The sequence below is a fragment of the Hemitrygon akajei genome, unplaced genomic scaffold (assembly GCF_048418815.1).
Source record: "Hemitrygon akajei unplaced genomic scaffold, sHemAka1.3 Scf000120, whole genome shotgun sequence".
Lineage (NCBI taxonomy): Eukaryota > Metazoa > Chordata > Chondrichthyes > Myliobatiformes > Dasyatidae > Hemitrygon > Hemitrygon akajei.
Genome location: NW_027332006.1, coordinates 244,153 through 266,533, shown reverse-complemented (window position 1 = coordinate 266,533; position 22,381 = coordinate 244,153). Strand labels below are relative to the sequence as shown.

At 43.9% G+C, this 22,381-nt stretch overlaps 1 protein-coding gene across 10 annotated transcripts in view; it reads left to right on the top strand.

Annotated features, from left to right (window-relative positions):
- Nucleotides 1-7,383, top strand: part of LOC140723611 (uncharacterized) — a 43,734-nt gene extending 36,351 nt beyond the window's left edge. For 5 of the 10 annotated variants that reach the window (XM_073038179.1, XM_073038178.1, XM_073038182.1 and 2 more), the window contains 3 exons: nt 577-684; nt 3,628-3,752; nt 5,097-7,383. In XM_073038179.1, the coding sequence (XP_072894280.1) occupies nt 5,509-6,645 (1,137 nt within the window). In that variant the 5' untranslated portion in view covers nt 577-684; nt 3,628-3,752; nt 5,097-5,508 and the 3' untranslated portion in view covers nt 6,646-7,383. Of the gene's footprint in view, nt 1-519; nt 685-1,886; nt 2,196-3,019; nt 3,230-3,627; nt 3,753-5,096 lie in introns of those variants that run through there. The other 5 variants (XM_073038185.1, XM_073038184.1, XM_073038180.1 and 2 more) reach the window with 5 other exon arrangements.
- The last annotated feature ends 14,998 nt before the right edge of the window (nt 7,384-22,381 follow it).

Sequence of the window (22,381 nt, the reverse complement as noted above, 5' to 3'; positions counted from 1 at the left end):
GATGAATCCCCAGGGCCAGATGGTCTGCATCCCAGAGTAGCCCAAGAAATAGTGGATGCATTAGTGATAATTTTTCAAAACTCCTTAGATTCTGGATTAGTTCCTGAGGATTGGAGGGTGGCTAATGTAACCTCACTTTTTTAAAAAAGGAGGGAGTGAGAAACCGGGGAATTATAGACTGGTTAGCCTGACATCGGTGGTGGGGAAAATGCTAGAGTTGGTTGTGAAAGATGTGATAACAGCATGGATTTGTGAAAGGAAAATCATGTCTGGCGAACCTTACAGAATTTTTTGAGGATGTAACTAGTAGAATGGATAGGGGAGAACAAGTGGATGTGGTATATTTGGATTTTCAAAAGGCTTTTGACAAGGTCCCACACAGGAGATTAGTGTGTAAACTTAAAGCACACGGTATTGGGGGTATGGTATTGATGTGGATAGAGAATTGGTTGGCAAACAGGAAGCAAAGAGTGGGAGTAAACAGGACCTTTTCGGATTGGCAGGCAGTCACCAGTGGGGTACCGCAAGGCTCAGTGCTGGGAACCCAGTTGTTTACAATATATATTAATGATTTAGACGAGGGAATTAAATGCAGCGTCTCCAAGTTTGCGGATGACACGAAGCTGGGCGGCAGTGTTAGCTGTGAGGATGCTAAGAGGATGCAGGGTGACTTGGATATGTTAGGTGAGTAGGCAAATTCATGGCAGATGCAATTTAATGTGGATAAATGTAAGGTTATTCACTTTGGTTGCAAGAACAGGAAAACAGATTATTATCTGAATGGCCGATTAGGAAAAGGGGAGGTGCAACGAGACCTGGGTGTCATTGTACACCAGTCATTGAAAGTGGGCATGCAGGTACAGCAGGCAGTGAAAAAAGCAAATGGTATGTTGGCATTCGTAGCAAGAGGATTTGAGTACAGGAGCAGGGAGGTTCTACTGCTGTTGTACAAGGCCCTGGTGAGGCCACAGCTGGCGTACTGTTTGCAGTTTTGGTTCCCTAATCTGAGGAAAGACATTCTTGCCATAGAGGAAGTACAAAGAAGGTTCACCAGATTGATTCCTGGGATGGCCGGACTTTCATATGAAGAAAGACTGGATCGACTAGGCTTATACTCGGTGGAATTTAGAAGATTGAGGGGGGATCTTATTGAAACGTATAAAATTCTAAAGGGATTGGACAGGCTAGATGCAGGAAGATTGTTTCTGATGTTGGGGGAGTCCAGAATGAGGGGTCACAGTTTAAGGATAAAGGCGAAGCCTTTTAGGACCAAGATGAGGAAAAACTTCTTCACACACAGAGTGGTGAACCTGTGGAATTCTCTGCTACAGGAAACAGTTGAGGCCGGTTTATTGGCTATATTTAAGAGGGAGTTAGATATGGCCCTTGTGGCTAAAGGGATCGGGGGTATGGAGCGAAAGCAGGTACAGGGTTCTGAGTTGGATGATCAGCCATGATCATACTGAATGGCGGTGCAGGCTCGAAGGGCCTAATGGCCTACTCCTGCACCTATTTTCTATGTTTCTATGTGTGGAAAATTAAAATCTCCCACAATCACAACCTTGTGCTTACTACAAATATCTGCTATCTCCTTACAAATTTGCTCCTCCAATTCTCGCTCCCAATTAGGTGGTTTATAATACACCCCTATAAGTGTTACTATACCTTTCCCATTCCTCAATTCCACCCAAATAGGCTCCCTAAATGAGCCCTGTAATCTATCCTGTCAAAGCACCACTGTAATATTTTCTTGGACAAGTATTGCAAACCCCCCCCCCCCCCCGCCCTTCTGAAGCAACGAAATGCAGGAATATTTAGTTGCCAATCACACCCCTCCTGCAACCATGTTTCACTAATAGATACAACATCATTTTTCCAGTTATCAATCCATACTCTAAGCTCATCCACCTTTCTTACAATGCTCCTAGCATTAAAATAGATGCATTCAAGAAACTTTCCACCTCTTCCTCTCTGTTTATCCCTAATGGTGCAAACAACTTGATTATCTCTTTTTTCCCCTTCTCCCCTACATCTTCGGTCTGAGTGCTCCTACATCAGGGAGGAAGTTCAAATCAGCTCTGTGTTAAATGTTTAACCATCACGGTGACTGAAGGCAGCTGCAGGTTCATGAGGGACTGTGACTGTCAGATTCTGCAGTTCTTGCGGCTGTTCATCGCACCCAGGACTGAACCCTGGTCAGTGAATATTGGAGGAGTCTGTTCTACCGATGTTAGCCTTAAACTAGACTGGCATTTAATATTGTGGATCTGTGAACGATAAATCAGTTCTCTATCAAATCCCGTGTCTCAGGTACTTACTGTCTCTACCACACTCACAATGTACACTAGAAAGGCCACTCAGCCCATCTGGTTCCTGCCCATGTTTCTGTTCCATATCAGTATATCAAAATCTATCCCTGCCGTTCCCCTCTCACTCTCCCTGAGATGACAGGTTGCAACTAGTCACCACTCCGTGGGATAGGAGATTTCCTGTGAATTTCATGGAAACATATAAATGCACAACACATTACAGATGCTTTGTCCCACTTTGCTGTGCTGACCATGTATCTTACTCTAGAAACTGCTTAGAATTACTCTACCACATAGCCACCCATTTTCCTAAGCTCCATGTACCTATCTGAGAGTCTCTTAAAAGACCCTATTGTATCTGCCTCTACCACCGTCACTGGCAGGGCATTCCACACACACACACCACTCTTTTCTTAAAAAAGTTAGCTCTGACATCTCCTCTGTACCTACTTCCAAGCAGCTTAAACCTATTCCCCCTCGTGTTAGCCGTTTCAGCCCTGGGAAAAAGCCTCTGGCAATCCACATGACCAAAGCCTCTCATCATCTTATACACCTGCATGAATTTCCTGCATGATTTTCTCCAGGCTGAATAAGACGATGAGCTCACTGTGGTTTTGACGTTCTCTCTCTCTCTCTCTCTCTCTCTCTCTCTCTCTCTCTCTCCTTGTTTTTGATGTCACAGCCCCGCCTCACTCAGGCACTTAAAGCGACACTCACAGTAAGCGAACCTGCGGTCTCGTAACACAATGCACCTCTAAAGTCTGACAGCAGACTAGCGAGTGAATCTTCGATGGTGCAGAATCAGAAACCAAAGAGTTGCCAGACTGAGTCAGGGCTTTGGGGCTCCAGAGAGAGATGGGGTCTAGAGTTTACCAGGAGGAGGAGGAATCAGACCAGCAGGATGTGGCTACAAAAGAAAGGTCAGAAACATTTGTAAACTGGTTGACCGAAAAAAATGTGGTTAATTTCACGCAGCAAATGTGGAGAGGAATAAAAAGACAACGTTTAGGCCAAGCCCCTTCAGCATGCCTAGCCTGTATACACCGCTTCTTAGTTGCTCTCTGAATTGCAGAGTTCCTCCAGCATTTTGTGTGTGTGCGTTTCTGTATTTCCAGCAACTGTAGAATCTCCTGTGTTTTATAACTGCATTTTACTTTGGCATTAGATACACGTTGATATTGAGTATATTGTTTATGGGAGCCGCTTTCTGCGTTAAAACAGCTGCAAATTTTTTCTATACACACTATGAAAAAAAATGAGGCATGGACATTGAACCGGTGCTTGCAGAAATGTTTAATGGCACCGTGATTACCCATAGGGCCATGCGTTAAGAATTTTGCTGTGCTGAAGTGCCGATGAAATGCGCCGGCGTCAGGCTGAGAACGTCCCCGAGTATCACGCATGCGCGCAGTACACAGAAGGCCTTGAAAATGTCGGCTGCAGGTAAGAACGATTCTCCGTGTTTTTATCTTAAACACTGAATTCACAACAATTCCTGTGAAATCTGGACACCGTGGCCAACAATCCCGGGACAGTCCTGCTCTCGTCCCTGTCTCTCAGCACCACGATCCGTACACGGGCCCTGGGGAGCTTCCGGCTGCAGAGTGAATGGGAACCGATGGATCTTTCAGACAGAGCTGAGCTCCAGCTATAATAAAGGCAAGGATTAGGAACTGAGAGAAAGGGAACAAAATCTTTTACATCACCAGTTGAGAAAATCACCTTTGTTCTACCTCCAATCACTAATAAGAGAAAATCTGAAGATGCTGGAAATCCAAGCAACACACTCACAAAATGCCGGCGAAATTCAGCATTAGTACTCTTTTCCATAGATGCTGCCCGGCCTGCTGAGTTCCTCCAGCATTTTGTGTCTGTTGCTTGTTCTACCTCCTCTTGTTCTGGACTTTTCTACCCGTGAGAGCATGTTTTGTCCCATTCTCTCTGAGTACAATAATGATATCAAACACCTTTGCCCTGGGCAGCAAGTAGCTTTCACATTACACATGTGCCAGACTCCAGTGAGACAGACTACTGCCCTTCCCTTCATATTCATTGGCATTGCCATCACTGAGCTCACCACTGTCAGTCATTGGGGGAGGCTTCAGGGGAATACAGAAACTGGTGATACTTGTGTGTATTCTGGTGTTGCAAAAGTTGCTGGGGAATTTGCAAGTGGGAAGAAGTGAAGTGATATTTGGAAATCTGACTTTTTAAAGCATAACTTAGCAAGTAAACCACATATGGACAATATGCAAAAACTTTGGTAAGAAAATCCTTCATTACTCATTACAGGCCTGCTACATAGGTTGTGTGAGTGTGCAGATGAACTGGATCGAACCCAGAGGAGATCAAAGTTCCTGTTGACAGTGATTTGCTCGCTGTGAAAATGAATACCTCTCTATAAAAAAATCACTGTGCACATCTTGTCACTGGGTAAAAAAAATGCACAGTGCAAGACTTATGTACACACTGGTTATTACAAATTAGAGGGGGTATTGGAGGGAAGATGGGGAGACCTGTAGTGTCCCTGATGCCCTCACTTACAAGAAATGCATCCAGCTGCAGCTTGTAACCCTGCACTTTAAGGAGTTGGAACTTGAAACACATATGGGGATTGATGGTCATTTCAGATACCAGCACTCTGCCCAGTCAGGAGATGATTTCTCTTCCAACTTCGGTTTAACCTCAATGTAACAGTGTGATACCAAATCAAACCTTGGCAACTCAAGTAATCTCATCTGAAATGTTGTCCTACATCCATTGATGGATTTTGTAAATCTTTTACAGGTTAAAAATGAGAAGGAATTCGTCTCCAGGAATCTCAAACACGGCACGCCAGTTTTGTTCTCTCTGTCTGGATATTTAAGAAGTGGAGCGAGGGATTCAATCGACCATCCTTCCTGCTCAGACTGTGGGGAGGGATTCACTTGGTCATTTGAACAACTAGCAAGCCCGGCATTTTACACAGGAGAAAGGCCGTTCACCTGCTCAGACAGTGGGAATGGATTCACTTGGTCATTTCAACTGAAGGTACATCAGCAAGATCACACTGGGCAACGCCATTCATCTGTTCTGTGTGTGAGAAAGGATTCAGTCTGTCTTCCCACCTGTGGACACACCAGTCAGATCACACTACACTGGGCAGAGGCTGGTCATCTGCTGAATTTCGGGGAAGCGATTCTCTCGGTCATCTGACCTAATGGCACACCAACGTGTTCACACCAGGGGGCAGCCATTCACCTGCACAGTCTGCGGGACGGGATTCACTCAGTCATCCACCCTACTGGAACATCAGCGAGTTCACACTGGGGAGAGGTCGTTCACCTGCTCAGTCTGTGGGAAAGGATTCACTCGGTTAGCTAACCTTCAGAATCACCAGCGAGTTCACACTGGGGAGAAGCCATTCACCTGCTCAGTCTGTGGGAAGAGATTCACTCAGTCATCCACCCTACAGATTCATCAGCGAGTTCACACTGAGGAGAAGCCGTTCACCTGCTCAGTCTGTGGGAAGGGATTCACCCGGTCATCCAACCTACTAGTACATCAGCGAGTTCACACTGGGGAGAGGCCATTCACCTGCTCAGACTGTGGGAAGGGCTTCACTCAGTCATCCAACCTACTGAGTCATCAGCGAGTTCACAGTGAGGAGATGCCGTTCACCTGCTCAGAATGTGGGAAGGGATTCACTCAGTCATCCAACCTACTGGTACATCAGCGAGTTCACACTGGGGAGAGGCCATTCACCTGCTCAGTCTGTGGGAAGGGCTTCACTCAGTCATCCAACCTACTGGTACATCAGCGAGTTCACACTGGGGAGAAGCCATTCACATGCTCAGAATGTGGGAAGGGATTCATACTGTCATCCCACCTACAGAGTCATCAGCGAGTTCACACTGGGGAGAAGCCGTTCACCTGCTCAGAATGTGGGAAGGGATTCACTCAGTCATCCAGCCTACTGGTACATCAGCGAGTTCACACTGGGGAGAGGCCATTCACCTGCTCAGACTGTGGGAAGGGCTTCACTCAGTCATCCAACCTACTGGTACATCAGCAAGTTCACACTGGGGAGAAGCCATTCACCTGCTCAGTCTGTGGGAAGGGATTCATACTGTCATCCCACCTACAGAGACACCAGCGAGTTCACACTGGGGAGAGGCCATTCACCTGCTCAGTCTGTGGGAAGGGATTCACTCAGTCATCCAACCTACAGAATCATCAGCGAGTTCACACTGGGGAGAGGCCGTTCACCTGCTTAGACTGTGGGATAGGATTCACTCAGTCATCACAACTACTGGCACACCAGTCAATTCACAGTGGGGACTGGCCGTTGTTATGAATCCCTGGGTTTCGTTTGCTGTGGACTGTCATTTTAAGACAGAGAGAGAGATTAAGAAGGCAAATCAGTCTGACTTGCAGCTTGTTTACATCGCTCGCAGCTTGTTTAGTTTTAACCGAGGACACAGACACTCAGAGTCAGACGGAGATAAAGGAGGAAAAATGGAAGGATTGAAACCGGGGAACTAGTCGCCAAGGGTCACTGTTTGGAACTTTAATTTTTGCCCACAAGTGTGGGTTAATTATCGATTCACCGTACATCGAATGTGTGGTTGTCACTTTGTTTGATCCATAGGGGTGGATCTGATTTGGTGTATCCTGTGGAGACCCCTTATGTGTTAACCCTTGCCTGGCTGTGGTGTGGTAGTTCACTTGAAGACGATACACCTTCTGACAAGTCACTTTCGGTGAGAATTTGTATGTGGATTTGGAACAATGATGGATAAAATCTACAGCAACTGTTCTCTCATTTTACCACCGTAGAACCTGTGGAATTCTACATATTTGCATGCTCTCGCCATTTACCCTGGGTTACAAATCTCTCATCACCTATTCTGCGGTTGAACTGAACTTTCATACTTTACCATCTCAAGACTCTAAGCCTTGTTTCCCCCGAGCTCAATAGTTTGGGAGTTATATTTACACACATTTATAAACTTAACACTGTTAACTTCTGTTTATCTTGTTTAAGTTGCAATATTACAAGTAGATTCTAATAAAGATAGATTTAACTTCAAAACCAGACTCCAGGTGTAGTCTATTGCTGCTGGTTTGTTTCTAAAGCATTATGGTTTGTAACAAATTTGGGGCCTATGTCTGGGATATGAACAAATTTGGGGGCTATTGATCGATGAATTATCGATTTGATTGGGGAAATCCCTTTTGATTTATTTGTGTGTGGAAATCAGCAGCAATGGACATTTATAAATTTCTGGAAGTGCCAACCCCTGAGGCATCAGAAAAAGCCAAAAAGAATGAATTGCTGACTGTTGCTAATGGGCTGAATCTTAAGCAGGTAAGGGGGTGTGAAGGACCAGGGCAAGCATAAAACTGGGAGAGGAGGTAAAGGTAAACCAATAGGGGTTTTATTATAAAATATAGGCATCCACCCCCTTTTTCAGAGACTGGGATCCCTGTTTCAAACGGTAATGATGTGCATTTCAATGTGTTCACCTCTCCGTCCTCGATTCTCTAAATGAAAGGGTTATCACATTTGATTTTTCATTATATGATGACCCAACCATTTCAGGGATCAGTCTATTGAAACTTCATTGCACTCTCTATAACAAATACTCTCTAACCACTTTGTTAATCCTCTGTGCAAAAAAAATGTCCATCTTCTGTAGCCCCGTGTTGCCCCAACCACTCACCTCCTACCCCTGTCATTGGCCCCACTTGCAGGTCAACTGTCTGCCGGTGTCCCCCCCCCCCCCCCAATGTGAATCCCTCTGCTCGCCACCATCGTGGGCTCAGACATTTCCACCGGGACAAACATCCTGTCCGCCCCCTCTCACACCATCGTTTTCCTTTCAATAAAATCCCTCCTCTCCCTCCCCAGGGAACTAGCATCATACCGACGGGCCGAGCGGTCTCCTCCTACCTCTCGGCGACACATCAGACTCCGGCCGCAGAAGACGCTTCACAAAAGCCCCAACTTCCCTTGGAGGGAAATGGAAATAAATCAAAAAACGGACATTTACTCCGCTGTGATGTGGAGTTTGAGGCCGGAGCGGGAGGCGAACTCAGCGGGGATAACGCCCTCTGGACTTGTCCACCTCTGCGACTGGTGGTAACAAGTGATTGACATCGCTTTGCACCAATGGGAATAGCTCAGCTCCTGAATCCTCTGTTGACAGCGGTGGGGGAGGGCTGGTCACGCGATTATTAGCCCAGCTATTAAACTGATAAAGCCCGAGCTCAGCAGCGCATGGATGACGTAAGACGCTGTACACGTAAGGGCAGATCCCGGTGTGGGAAGACCATGCGTGACGTCAGGCACGAGGGGGGTCTGTGTGATGTCACCTGTGGGATGCGCTCGCATTTAATTGCACCTTAATGTGCGTTTCTTAAGATTTCAGAGGGACAACAACATTTATCACGGGTTTCATTACTGAATCCAGTGTTGTGAGATGTAAAGTCCCCTGTTATGTGTCCGGCTGTGCCGTGTTGTTTGGGGGCTATTGATCGATTAATTATCTATTTCATTGGGCATATCCCTTTTGATTTATTTGTGTGTGGAAATCAGCAGCAGTGGATATTGATAAATTTCTGTGGGTTGGATGACTGAGTGAATCCCTTCCCACGTATTTCCTCATCCAGGTCATCCACTCTTGGTCTTCCTGGAATCATTCTTTGAAACTTCTCCGGACCCACTCCAATACGAGCACATCTTTTGCTCAGATAATAAGTCGGAAGTACAGGTCGGAATCTGCTCACCATACACCAACAGTGATCTGCCCAATGCGTTATAAAGCTATAGTATCACATCCTTGCTCTTATATTGCTAACATTGCAGTTGTCATCCTTAATCAACTCAATCTGCAAGCAAACCTTTAGGGCCTCTTGCTCAAGGACTCACAAGCACTTATGCACCTCTAATTTTTTCAAGTTTCTCCCATTTATTTTTTTTCTACACCCAATTATTTCTACCAAATGTACATGACTTGCATACACTGTATTTCAACTGCTACTTTGCTGGCATTCTCCAGACCTATCGAAGTCCTTCTGCAGACTCCCGCTTTGCTCTAAACTACCTGTCCCGTACCTATCTTTGTATCAACTGCAATGTTCGTCACCAAGGTATCAATTCCTTCATCCATATCATTCAGATTTAACATGAAACGATGCGGTCTCAATACTGACCCCTGCAGAACAGCATTAGTTACCGACAGCAAAACAGAATTGCCCACATTATTCTGACTCTTTCTCCCTTGTCAGTACAAGTTTCTTTCCTGTAATTCCATGAGCTGTGATCCTGTTCAGCAGCCTCACGTGCAGCACCTTAGAAACATAGAAAACCTGCAGCACGTTACAGGCCCTTTGGCTCACAAAGCGATGCCGAACATGTCCTTGCTCTAGAAACGCCAAGGGTTACCTACAGTTCTCTATTTTTCTCAGCTCCGTGTAACTATCCAGGAGTCTCTTAAAAGACCCTATCGTGTCCGCCTCCACCACCATTGCCGGCAGCCCATTCCAAGCACTCACCACTCTCTGTGTAAAAAACTTACCCCTGACATCTCCTCTGTACCTACTTCCAAGCATCTTCAAACTATGCCCTCTCGTGCTAGCAATTTCAGCCCTGGGAAAAAGCCTCGAACTATCCACACGATCAATGTCTCTCATTTTCTTGTACACTTCTATCAGGTCACCTCTCATCCTCCATCACTCCAAGGAGAAAAGACTGAGTTCACTCAACCTATTCTCAAAAGCCATGCTCCCCTATCCAAACAACATCCTCGTTAATCTCCTCAGTACCCTTTCTATGGCTTCCACATCCTTCCTGTAGTTTGGCGACCAGAACTGAGCACAGTACTCCAAGTGGGGTCTGACCAAAGTCCTATATAGCTGGAACATTACATCTTGGCTTTTAAACTCACGCCTGCGGTTGATTAAGACCAATGCACAGTATGGCATCTTAACCACAGAGTCAACCTACATAGCAGCTTTGAGTCTCCTATGGACTCCGTCCCCAAGATCCCTCTGTTCCTCCACACTGCCAAGAGGCTTACCATTAATACTATATTCTATCATATTTGACCGAAGAAAATGAACCACATCACACTTCTTTGGGTTGAACTCCATTTGCCACTTCTCAGCCCAGGTTTGCAGACTATCAATATCCCCCTGCAACCTAACCCAACCTTTGTGTCATCAGCAAATTTACTAACCCGTACCTCCACTTCCTCATCCAGGTCATTTATAAAAGTCACGAAGGGTAGGGGACCCAGAACCGATCCCGGAAGCAGACCACTGGTCACCGACCTCCATGCAGAATATGACCAGTCTACAACCACTCTTTGTCTTCTGTGAGCAAGCCAGTTCTGGATGCACAAAGCAATGTGCCCTTGGATCCCATGCCTCCTTACTTTCTCAATAAGCCTTGCATGGGGTACCTTGTTGAAGATCATCTGAAAATCCGAGCAAACAACATACACTGCCTCTGCTTTATCTATCTTGCCTGTTATTTCCGCAAAGTATTCCAAGAGATTTGTCAGTCAAGATTTCCTCGAAACAATCCGGCTGACTTTGGCCTACTTCATCATGTTTCCCCAATTACAGTACCCAAAAAACACACTCTTAGTACACTCCTACATCTTCCTGACCACTAAGGTCAGACTAACTGTCCAATAATTTTCTTTCTTGTGCCCCCTCTCTTAAAGAGTGGAGTGACATTTGCAAATTTCTGTTCCACCAGAACCGTTCCAAAATCTAGTGATTTCTGATAGATCATTACTCATCACTTGAAGAGAAAACTAAGGGGGAACTTCTTCATTCAGAGGTGGGAGTGTGCACCGAGCTGCCAGAGCAAGTGGCAGGGACGATTGTAATCTTTAAGAGAAGTTTGCTTAGGTCACTGGATGAGAAGCATATGGAGGGCTATGGTCCAGGTGGAAGTTGTTGGAACTCAGAAGATTAATGCTTTAGCACGGACTAGACTGGCCGAATGGCATATTCCTGTGTTGTAGTTTTTTATGACTCTAATGCCTTCACAATCTCTTCAGCCTCCTCTTTCTGAACTCTGCGGTGCCTTATCTACCTTCAGGCCTTTCAGCTTCAAAAACACCTTCTCTCCTTGGTAAAAGCATATATCCTCACTTCTGCCCCAGGTACTGCTGAATGTTTGGCATTTATGTAATAAATTTAATGACACAGCTGTAGTGGGTGACTTCAATCTGCAGGAGGATTGGGAAAGTCAGTTTGGCGTGAGATCGCAAAAGAGGGGATGTATTGAATGCAAACGAAATGGGTTTTTAGAGCAGCTGATGGTTGAGCCTACTCGGGGAACTGCTATCTTAGATTGGGTGTTGTGTAATAACCCAGATCTTATTGGGGAGGTTAATGTAAAGGAACCATTAGAAGGCAGTGATCATATATGATTGAATTCCTACTGCAATTTGTGAGGGAGAAGCACAGGTCACATGCGTAGTATCGCAATGGAATGAAAGGGAATTTTAGAGGCATGAGAAAGGTGATTCCCCAGGTGGATTGGAGGATGCTGGTGGAGATGGCGCCAGAGTAGAAATGGCTGACGTTTCTGGGAATAGTTCATAATGTACAGGATAGATATGTCCCACAGACGTAGTTCTCAAACAGCGGGGCTAGGCTATCGTGGCTGACAAAGGAAGTTAAGGACTGCATAAAAGCATATAAGGTAGCAAAAGTGAGTAGTAGGTTGGATAATTGGGTAGCTTTTAACATCCAACAACAGGCAAATTTAAAATAAAAGCTATAATGGGGAAGGTGAAATATGATAGCAAACTATACAATAATATAAACCAGTTATAAAAAAATACGAAAAGGAGGTGAGAGTTGATATTGGACCACTGGGAAATGATGCTCTTGGGGTACAAATGGGGAAGAGCTGGTAGATGAACTAGATAGGTACTTTGCATCCGTCTTGTCTGTGGAAGACACCACCAGTGTGCCAGAGATCCGTGAGTGTCAGGGTACAGGAGTGAGTGCCATTGCTATTACAAAGGAAAACGTGCTCGGCAAACTCCGGTTCTTAAAGTGGATAAGTCACCTGGACCAGATGGACTACATCCCAGAGTCCTGAGAGAGGTTGCTGGAGAGATAACAGATGCATTGGTCATGACACGTTAAGAAGCACTTGATAACAGATGAGGTTTTGGGGTACTGGGAGACTAATGATATAATAAGTCAAAGCCAGCATAGGTTCTATGCAGGGAAATCTTGCCTGACAAGTCTGTTACAGATCTTCAAGGAAGTCATAAGCAGGATGGACAAACGAGAGGCAGTGGATATTATTTACTTGGATTTTCAGAAGGCATCTGATAAGGTGTCACACATGAGACTGCTTAACAGGATAAAATCAGAAGAAATACTGGCATGGACAGAGGAATGGCTGACAGTCAAGAGGCAGCAAGTGGGAATAAAAGGGGCCTTTTCTGGTTGGCCAGCAGTGTCTTGTGGTCTTCAGGGGTCAGTATTCGGTCCGCTACTTCTCACATGGTTTGTCAGTGATCTGGATAATGGAACTGATGGGGTTGTGTGGCTCAGACTGTGGGAAGAGATTCACCATATCATCTCACCTACTGACTCACCAGTCAGTTCACACTGAAGTGAGGGACTTCACCTGCTCAGTCTGTGGGAAGAGATTCACTCATCATCTAACCTACAGAGTCACCAGCGAGTTCACACTGGGGAGAGGCTGTTCACCTGCTCAGACTGTGGAAAGGGATTCACACAGTTAGCTAGCCTACAAGTACACCAGTCAGTTCACACTGGGGCCAAGCCGTTCACCTGCTCAGTCTGTGGTAAGACATTCACTCAGTCATCCAACCTACAGACACACCAGCGAGTTCACACTGGGGAGAAGTCATTCACCTGCTCAGACTGTGGAAAGGGATTCACCACATCATCTCACCTACTGAGATCACACAGCAGAGAGAGATTTCACCCGCTCAGATTGTGAGAAGGGATTCACTCAGTCATCTGATCTGCTAGCACACCAGTGAGTTCCACTGGGGAGAGGCCGTCGACCTGTGAATGTGGGAAGGTATTTACACGATCATCTCGTCTACTAAAACACCAGCAAGTTCACACCAGTTGGAGGCTGATCGTCTGCTCAGACTTTGGGAAATGATTCTCTCAACCGTCTCCATCAAGGCTGCATCATTGTGTTCCCCTGGGGAGAGGCCGTTCACCTGCTGTGAATATGGGAAGGGATTCACTCAATTATCTAACCATGTAACACACGACCGGGTTCACATTGGGGAGAAAGTTTCAATTAGCTGTAGACTGGATATTTGTCCATCCCCGTTGCTGAATGCAATTTCGAGAGTGACTGGGGGAGTCTAGTACAAGAGGGCATGACGTAAGGTTTGCAGGGCGCTCATTCAGAACAGAGATGCGGAGAAATTTTTTTAGTCAGAGGGTGGTGAATCTGTGGCATTTGTTGCCATGGCTAGCAGTGGAGGCCAAGTCATTGGGTGTGTTTAAGGCAGTGATTGATAGGTATCTCAGTAGTCAGGGCGTCAAAGGTTATGGTGAAAAGGTGGTGGAATGGGACTAAAGGGCAGATTGGATCAGCTCATGATGAAATGGTGGAGCAGACTCGATGGGCCAAATGGCCGATTCTGCTCCTGTGTCTTATGGTCTTATGTGATTTTCTTTCTCATGTGCGTTATTCCTTTTCCTCCTTCTGTCCAAGGTAGTGTTAATCTCAGTGGGTTTGAGTGTAAATAGTCTTTTCTAAACTTGTCATTTCAGTTCTTACTTATCTTTGTACATTTTACTGATTGAAATGGGACTAAGATATTTTCATTAAAAAAAGTCACTGTCGGTATTGATGGAAGTGTTTATTGTCTTTGTTGTATTTGTTGACTATTGAGCTCTGTTCCACAGTTTTTTAAAGCCTTGAAATAAATTTTGTCAAAGGTTTTCCCAATATTGCACTACTTTCTATTGTTTTTGCTTGTTGATTTTTTTAGATACGTGGTTATCAAGAGTCCCAAAGAAGGGTCATGGCCGGAAATGTTGATTCCCATCCATAGATGCTGCCTGACCAGCTGAGCTTCTCCTGCACTTCGTGTGAATTTCTCTTGAGTTCTTGCATCTGCAAGTCCCCTTGTTTCCCAGATATTTATATGTTTAGTGAAATAACAAGCTGGTCGTGGGGTTGTGTGGCTCTGTTGGTGAAATATTAAATAAAATCATTAAATAAGAGATGGCATAGGGTTGGGCGGTGTAGAATCTGTGGGTAGAATTAAGGAACAGCAAATGTACAAAAAAAAATCCCTGATGGGAATTGTATAGTGACCCCAAAACAGTAGTAAGTAAGTAGTCCACAAATTACAATGAGAGATAGAAAATGCGTACCAAAGGGTAATGCTACAATAGTCATGGGGGATTGTCATGCAGGTGATTAGGAAAATCAGGATGGTGTTTGTCTCAAGAGGAGGAATTCCTAGAATGCCTACACGATGCTTTTTTTTAGAGCAGCTCGTGGCTGAGCCCACTTGGGGGGTCAGCTATTCTGGATTTGGTGCTGTAATGAATCGGAATTAATTTGGTCACTTGAGTTCAAAGAACCCTTCGGGACAAGTGATCTTAATCTGATGAAATTCACCCCGACATTAGAGAAGGAGAAACTAAAGACAGATGTGGAATAAAGAATTAGAGAGGCATGAGAGAACAAATTGTCAAAATTGATTTGAAAAGAACACGGGCAGGAATGAAAACAGAGCAACAATGGCTGGAATTTCTAGAAGCAATTCAGAAGTCACAGAGAGGAAGTGGTATTCTAAAGGTAAGCTGACAAAACCGTGGCTGATAAGAGAAACCAAAGACACCATATAAAACAAAGAGAGGGCACAGAACAAAAACTACTAGAAGTTGGAGGATTGGGAAGCTTTTAAAAGCAAACAGAATGCAACTAAAATCATTAAGAAGGATAAGATGGAATACTTCGGTGAGCTAGCCAGTAATATTAAAGAGGATACTATTTTTAATTCAGGCACATATAGTGTAAAAGAGAGACAGAGGCGAATATCAAACCAATGGAAAATGATGCTGGAGAGGTATTAATGGGGTGAGGGTGAAATGTGATGGCTGATGCACTGAATCAGTATCGTACATCACTCTTATTTGTAGAAGACACTGGCAGGAATATGGAAGTCCCAGATGTCAGTGGTCAGAATGTGTAAAGTTACGTTACTCGGGAGAATGTGGAAAGAAATGTGGGCAGTAATTTTTTTACTGGAAGGAGAAATCGATATTCATGCCTTCAGGTTGGAGCTATGCAGTTGGAATATGATGTGTTTCTCTTCAACCCTGAGGCTGTCAAGTGGAGCAACTCTAGCCATTGCTATTCTGCCATCATCCCTGCTAGTGTCCCCTTCAATCAACTTTAGTAATCTCCTCTCCCGTGCCTCCGTAGTTCCACTCACCCTACTAATAATGATGCATCTTGTTGTACCTTTCCCCTCTCAAAGTGCAGGGTGAATTGCAACATGTTATGATCACAGCGTCAACATGGTTCCTTTACCATAAGCTCCCTAATCAAATTTGGTTCTTTGGACAATACCCAATCTAGAATCAACATTTCTCAAGAGGGCACAATTACAAGCTATTCTAAAAGCATCTCATTAGTATTTTCCAAATGCCCTCTCTTGAGATCAAGCACCAATCTAATTTTCACGATCTACCTCCACCCATCCCACTCATGGACTATTCATCTCACTCTCATTAGTGGGTAGATGCGCAGGATCCTCACCAGGACTACCAGCCTCTGAGACAGCTACTTTTCCCAAGCAGTAAAGCTAATAAATATCTCTACCCTCTAACCCACCCTTCCACAATACCAAACACCTCGACTTTAACATTTCCTGTCTGTCATCTTATATGCAGGCGTCCTATGCCGAGCGTCACTTTATGAACATACAATCAGTCCGTGCACAGTATATAAGCTGTGGATATATGTTGTTACTATTGTGTTTTTGTGCTGTATTGGAGCCGGAGTAATAATTATTTCGACATCATTTACTTGTGTCTGCTGGAAATGGAATTAAACAACCCTGAATCTTGAATTAATATTTCAGCAGGCTGCAGCGTCACATTTCTGTCTCTCAGCGTTAATGCGGCAGAGCGCCACCTGGTGACAATGGAGTCCACAAATCAGGGGGTTATTGTGGTAAATCACCACCAAGCGGCAGTGTTGTCCACAAAAAGGAAAGGTTTGCAACGGTTAGAAGGAGTCCAGGGGCTGCAAGTCGATGAAGTTCCAGACCTGCCCCTAACCACTCTCCTCACCACGAGTCAGAGTCCCAAACAGTCCTTCCATATGAGGCAACTTTTCAGCATCGTGCTTGTTGGGGTCATCTACTGTTTCCAGTTTTCCAGGTGTGGCCTCCTCGACATTAGTGAGACCCGATGTCCTCTCTGCATTCTGCTCTCTGTCCCGATGAGATTCTGCAGATGTTGGAGATGGAGAGTAACATACATAAAATGTTGGAGGAAGTCAGGAGGTCAGGTAGCTTCTATAGAGGGGGATAAATCAAAACAGAGATTTCCTGCCGAGACCCTTCATCGGGACTGGAAGTGGCGAGATGCCAGAATAAGATGGTGTGGGGAGCGGAGAGTCCAAGCTGGTAGATGATAGGTGAAGCCAGATAAGAGTGAAGGTGAGTGGGTGGGGGAGGTGGGAGATGAAGTGAGACGCTGTGAGGTGGTAGGTGGAAAATGCAAAGGGCTGAAAAGGAGGAATCTGATAGGAGAGGAGAGTCGACAATGGGGAAGAAAGTAAAGGGGAACCAGAGGAAGACGATCCGCAGTGGAGAAGAGAGCAATGAGGAGACAGAATGGAGGAGGCTGGCGTGTGGGTTGATGAAATGAAAACATGGAGATAGAAGTTAAAGGTATCGATGCTCATGCTACCCGGAAGTAATATGAGGTGTTGCTCCTCCAACCTGAGAGTGCACTCATCGTGTTAGTTAAATAATGAAACAGAAGGGAGAGTGGATTCATAATTTTCCCCTGGGATCCCTATTAAATCAATCCCCCCTCACCTTAAAACCGGTGCTCTCTGGTTGTTGATTCTACAAAAATGGGGGTGAAGAAAAATAAACAGAAAAACATATACAACCTACAGCACAATACAGGCCCTTTAGCCCACAAAGTTGTGCTGAGCATGTCCCTACCTTATAAATTACTGGGGTTACCCATAGCCCTCTATTTTTCTAAGCTCCATGCACCTATCCAGGAGGCTGTTAAAAGACCCTATCGTTTCCCCCTGCACGAACACTGCCGGAGCCCATTCCATGCACTTATCACTCGCTGTGTAAAAACGTACCCCGACATCTCCTCTGTACCTATTTCCAAGCACCTTAAAACTGTGCCCACTGTGGCAGCCATTTTAGCCCTTGGAACAAACCGCTGACTATCCACACGATCAATGCCTCTCATCATCTTATACACCTCTATCAGGTCACCTCTCATCCTCAGTCGCTACAAGGAGACAAGGCTGAGTTCACTCAACTGCGCACATTCCCCATTTCTGTACACTGATAGTTTGGAACACCTGCATAATGTCACCTCAATCTCCAGCACTTCAAGGTGTGAAGTCCCAACCTGTCCAACCTCTCTCCAGAACTCAATCCCTCGAGTATCGGCAGCATTCTCGTAAATCTTTTCTGCACTTATTCTAGCTTAGCGTCCTCTTTCCTATAGCAGAACGACCAAAACTGAATACAATAATCCAGGCGTGGATACCCGAGCAATACTCTAACCCTAATGCAACCTCACTGGCCTCTTCTTCAGACCATGAGCCATGAGATATGAGACAGAAGCTGCTCAGCCAATCGAGTCTGCTCCGCCATTCCTTCCTGTCCAATTGATTACCTCTCGCAACCCCATTCTCCTGCCTTCTCCCCATAATCTTTGAACATCCCTTTAAAATACACTCAATGACTTGGCGTCTACGCTTGGGTAGCTTTTAAAATCTAGAACAGGCAACTAAAAAAAAAAGCTATATGAAGGGGAAAGGTGAAATATGAGAGCAAACTAGACAATTCAATAAACCATTATAAAATGCGAAAGGGAGGCGAGAGTTGATATTGGACCACTGGAAAATGATGATCATCTGGTAGAAATGGGGAAGAGATGGTAGATGAACTTGGTAGGTATTTTGCATCCGTCTTCTCCGTGGAAGACACTAGTAGTGTGCCAGAAAGAGTGTCATTGCTATTACAAAGGGAAATATGCTAGGCAAACCCAGGTTCTAAAAGTGGATTAGTCACCTGGACCAGATGGACTACATCCCAGAGTCTTGAGAGAGGTTTCTGAAGAGATAACAGGCGCAGTGGTCATGACTTCTCAAGAATCACTGGATCCTGGCATGGTCCCGTAGGACCAGAAGAATGCAAAAGTTATTTTACTCTTTGAGGAGGGAGGAAGGCAAAAGAAAGCAAATTATAGTCCAGTTAACCTACCTCATAGTTTCTGCATAGGGAAATCTTGCCTGACAAATCTGTGAGAGTTCTTCGAGGAAGTCATAAGGAGGATGGACAAACGAGAGGCAGTGGATATCATTTACTTGGACTTACAGAAAGCATCTGATAAGGTGTCACACATGAGACTGCATGATAGGATAAAAATCAGAATAAATACTGGCATGGACAGAGGAATGGCTGACAGCCAAGAGGCAGCGAGTGGGAATAAAAGGAGCCTTGTCTGGTTGGCCAGCAGTGACTTGTGGTCTTCAGGGGTCAGTATTCGGTCCGCTACTTTTTACATGGTTTGTCAGTGATCTGGATAATGGAACTGATGCGGTTATGTGGCTCAGACTGTGGGAAGAGATTCACCACATCATCTCACCTAGTGACTCACCAGTCAGTTCACACTGCAGTGAGGGATTTCAGCTGCTCAGTCTGTGGGAAGAGATTCACTCAGTCATCTAACCTACAGAGACACCAGCAAGTTCACACTGGGGAGAAGCTGTTCACCTGCTCAGATTGAACTGGCAAAAAGTGGCTGATGTAATACAATATTTCGAAATGTACGATAATGCATTTTGTGAAAAGGAACAATGGTGAATAATTATCTGATTGGGAGAAGGTTCAAAAACAGAACTACAGAAAGAAATGTGAGTCCTCGGGCAAGTCTCCCGGAAGGTTAACTTACAGGTTGAGTCTGGGGTAAAGAAGGTATTTACTTAAAGTGTAGAATATCTAAGCAAGGAGATAATGCTGGTACATTATAAGACACTACTTAGGACGCACTTAGAATATTTCGGATCCATATCTCAGAAAAGGTGTGTTGTCTTTGGAGAGAGTCCAGAGGATGTTCAAGAAGATGATTCAGGGAATGAAGGGGTTAAGATAAGAGGAACATTTGCCAGCCTTGGGCCTGTACTCCTGCACTGACCTGTGTTTAGTAAATGTGGATGATGGGGGTAAATCTCACTGAAACCCACCAAATGTGGAAAGGTCTAGATAGGTTGGATGAGGAGAGGACTTTTCATATGGTGGGGGTAGCCATAACAGAGGGCACAGCCTGAAAACTGAGCAGCGACCTTTTAGAGTAGTTAAGGAGGATTTTATTTAGTCAGACAGCAGTGAATCTGTGGAATTCTCTGACACAGACGGCGGTGGGGGACAAGTCTGTGGGTACATTTAAGGCAGAAGCTAATAGTTTGCTGATCAGTCAGGGCATTACAGGATATGCCGAGGAGGCAGGTGCGTGGGGTTGAGAGAGAACCGAGATCAGCCATGATAGAACGGCGGAGCAGGCTTGATGGGCTGAATGGCCTAATTCTGCTCCTATGTCTTATGGTCTTATACTGCGAGTGTCTTACACAGTGAAGATTGACACAAATTAGATTCGGCCACTATTTTTTTGCTCTATTACAAAGTCGCCAGCATCATCTTCCAGCGGTACAATATCAACTCTTGCCTCTCTTTTATTCTCTATGTATCTGAAACACTTCTGATACTTGATATTATTGGCTCACTTACCTTAATTTATCATTTTCTCTCTCTTGTGTGTGTTTTTTTTGTCTCCTGTTGGTTATGTAAAAGCTTTCCAGTCCTCTAAACTTCCCACTGTTTTCTTGCTGTATTACGTGACCCCGCTTTTTCTTTTATCAAAAAAAAAACCAGGAGAAAACGTGTGGATGCTGGGAATCCAAGCAACACATACACAAAATGCCGGAGGAACCTAGGAGGCCAGGCAGCATATATGGGAAATAGTAAACAGTCGACGTTTCGGTGCGAGGCACTTCATTAAGACTGGGGGAAAAAACAGATGAGATGTCAGAGGAAGAAGTGTGGGGGTGAGAGGGGTGGAAGAAATGGTAGGTGATAGGTGAAACTGTGAGAAGTGAAGGAAAAAACATCTTAGCATATAATTTCCTTAACGTTTCTCGAAAGATCATTGCTAACGCCTCCAGATCTCTTCAGCCACCTCTTTCAGATCTCTGGGGTGTACACCATCTGGTCCAGGTGACCTATTTACCTACAGACCATCTCTGTTTCCCAAGAATCTTCTCCCGAGTAACATATCTTTCCAATTTTGACCACTGACATCTGCGACTTCCATATTCCTGCGTCTTTGACAGATAAGAGTGCTGTACAAACCCCATTTCCAGAAAAGTTGGGATATTTTCCAAAATGCAATAAAAACAAAAATCTGTGAAATGTTAATTCACGTGAACCCTTATTTAACTGACAAAAGTACAAAGAAACGATTTTCAATAGTTTTACTGACCAACTTAATTGTATTTTGTAAATATACACAAATTTAGAATATGATGGCTGCAACACACTCAACAAAAGTTGGGACAGAGTTAAAATAAGATTGAAAAATGCACAGAATATTCTTTTCTTTCTGTCTTTTTCAATCTTTTTATTATTATTATTAATATCAACAAAATAAAATTGATACATAGATAATGGGATTACAAACATACACATTTCAACTGAACATGAAAGAATACATAAGCAATGATTACAGTATAAATGAGTATTCCCAAATCATGGACGATACAATTTACAAATAAACAAGGCAAACCTAGGTATATCATAATATATATTAAAAAGACAGAAAAAAGAAAAAGAAAAAAATGCAATAAAAAACTAATCTAATAATCTAATAACTAATAAGGAAAAAAAACAAAAAAGAAAAAAGAGAAAAAGAAAAAAATGGAAAAAAGAAGGGCTGTTTATAATATCTTACAAAAATACAAAATCATCAGTGTCATCAACTCCAATCCTCTCAACATATATAAAATCGAAACTGGAAAAACAAATAGGCTTGGAACAGGGTCATATTACATCATATGAAAATATTGAATAAATGGTCTCCATATCTTTTCAAATTTAATAGAAGTATCAAATACAACACTTCTATTTTTTTCTAAATTTAGACATAACATTGTTTGAGAAAACCAATGAAATACGGTAGCAGGATTAATTTCCAATTCAACAAAATAGATCTTCTAGCCATTAATGTAAGAAATGCAATCATTCGACAAGCGGAAGAGGATAAATGGAGTGAGTCCATCATTGGTAAACCAAAAATTGCAGTAATAGGATGTGGTTGTAAAACAATGTTCAATACCGCAGAAATAATATCAAAAATGTCTTTCCAATATTTTTTCAAAAGCGGACACGACCAGAACATATGTGTTAAAGACGCTATCTCAGAATGACATCTGTCACAAATAGGATTTATATAGGAATAAAAATGAGCCAATTTATCCTTGGACATATGAGCCCTATGCACAAACTTAAACTGTATTAATGAATGTTTAGCACATATAGATGATGTATTAACTAATTGAAGAATTTTATCCCAATTCTCAATAGGGATAGTAAGGTTAAATTCTCTTTCCCAATCATTTTTAATCTTATAGAAGGGCTCTGAACGTATCTTCATAATTATATTGTAAAGTTTTGATATTAGCCCTTTCTGAGAAGGATTTAGTTCACACAAATTCTCCAAAATACCTGAAGACACAAAATTTGGAAAAGTTATAAGTACAGTATTTAAGAAATTTC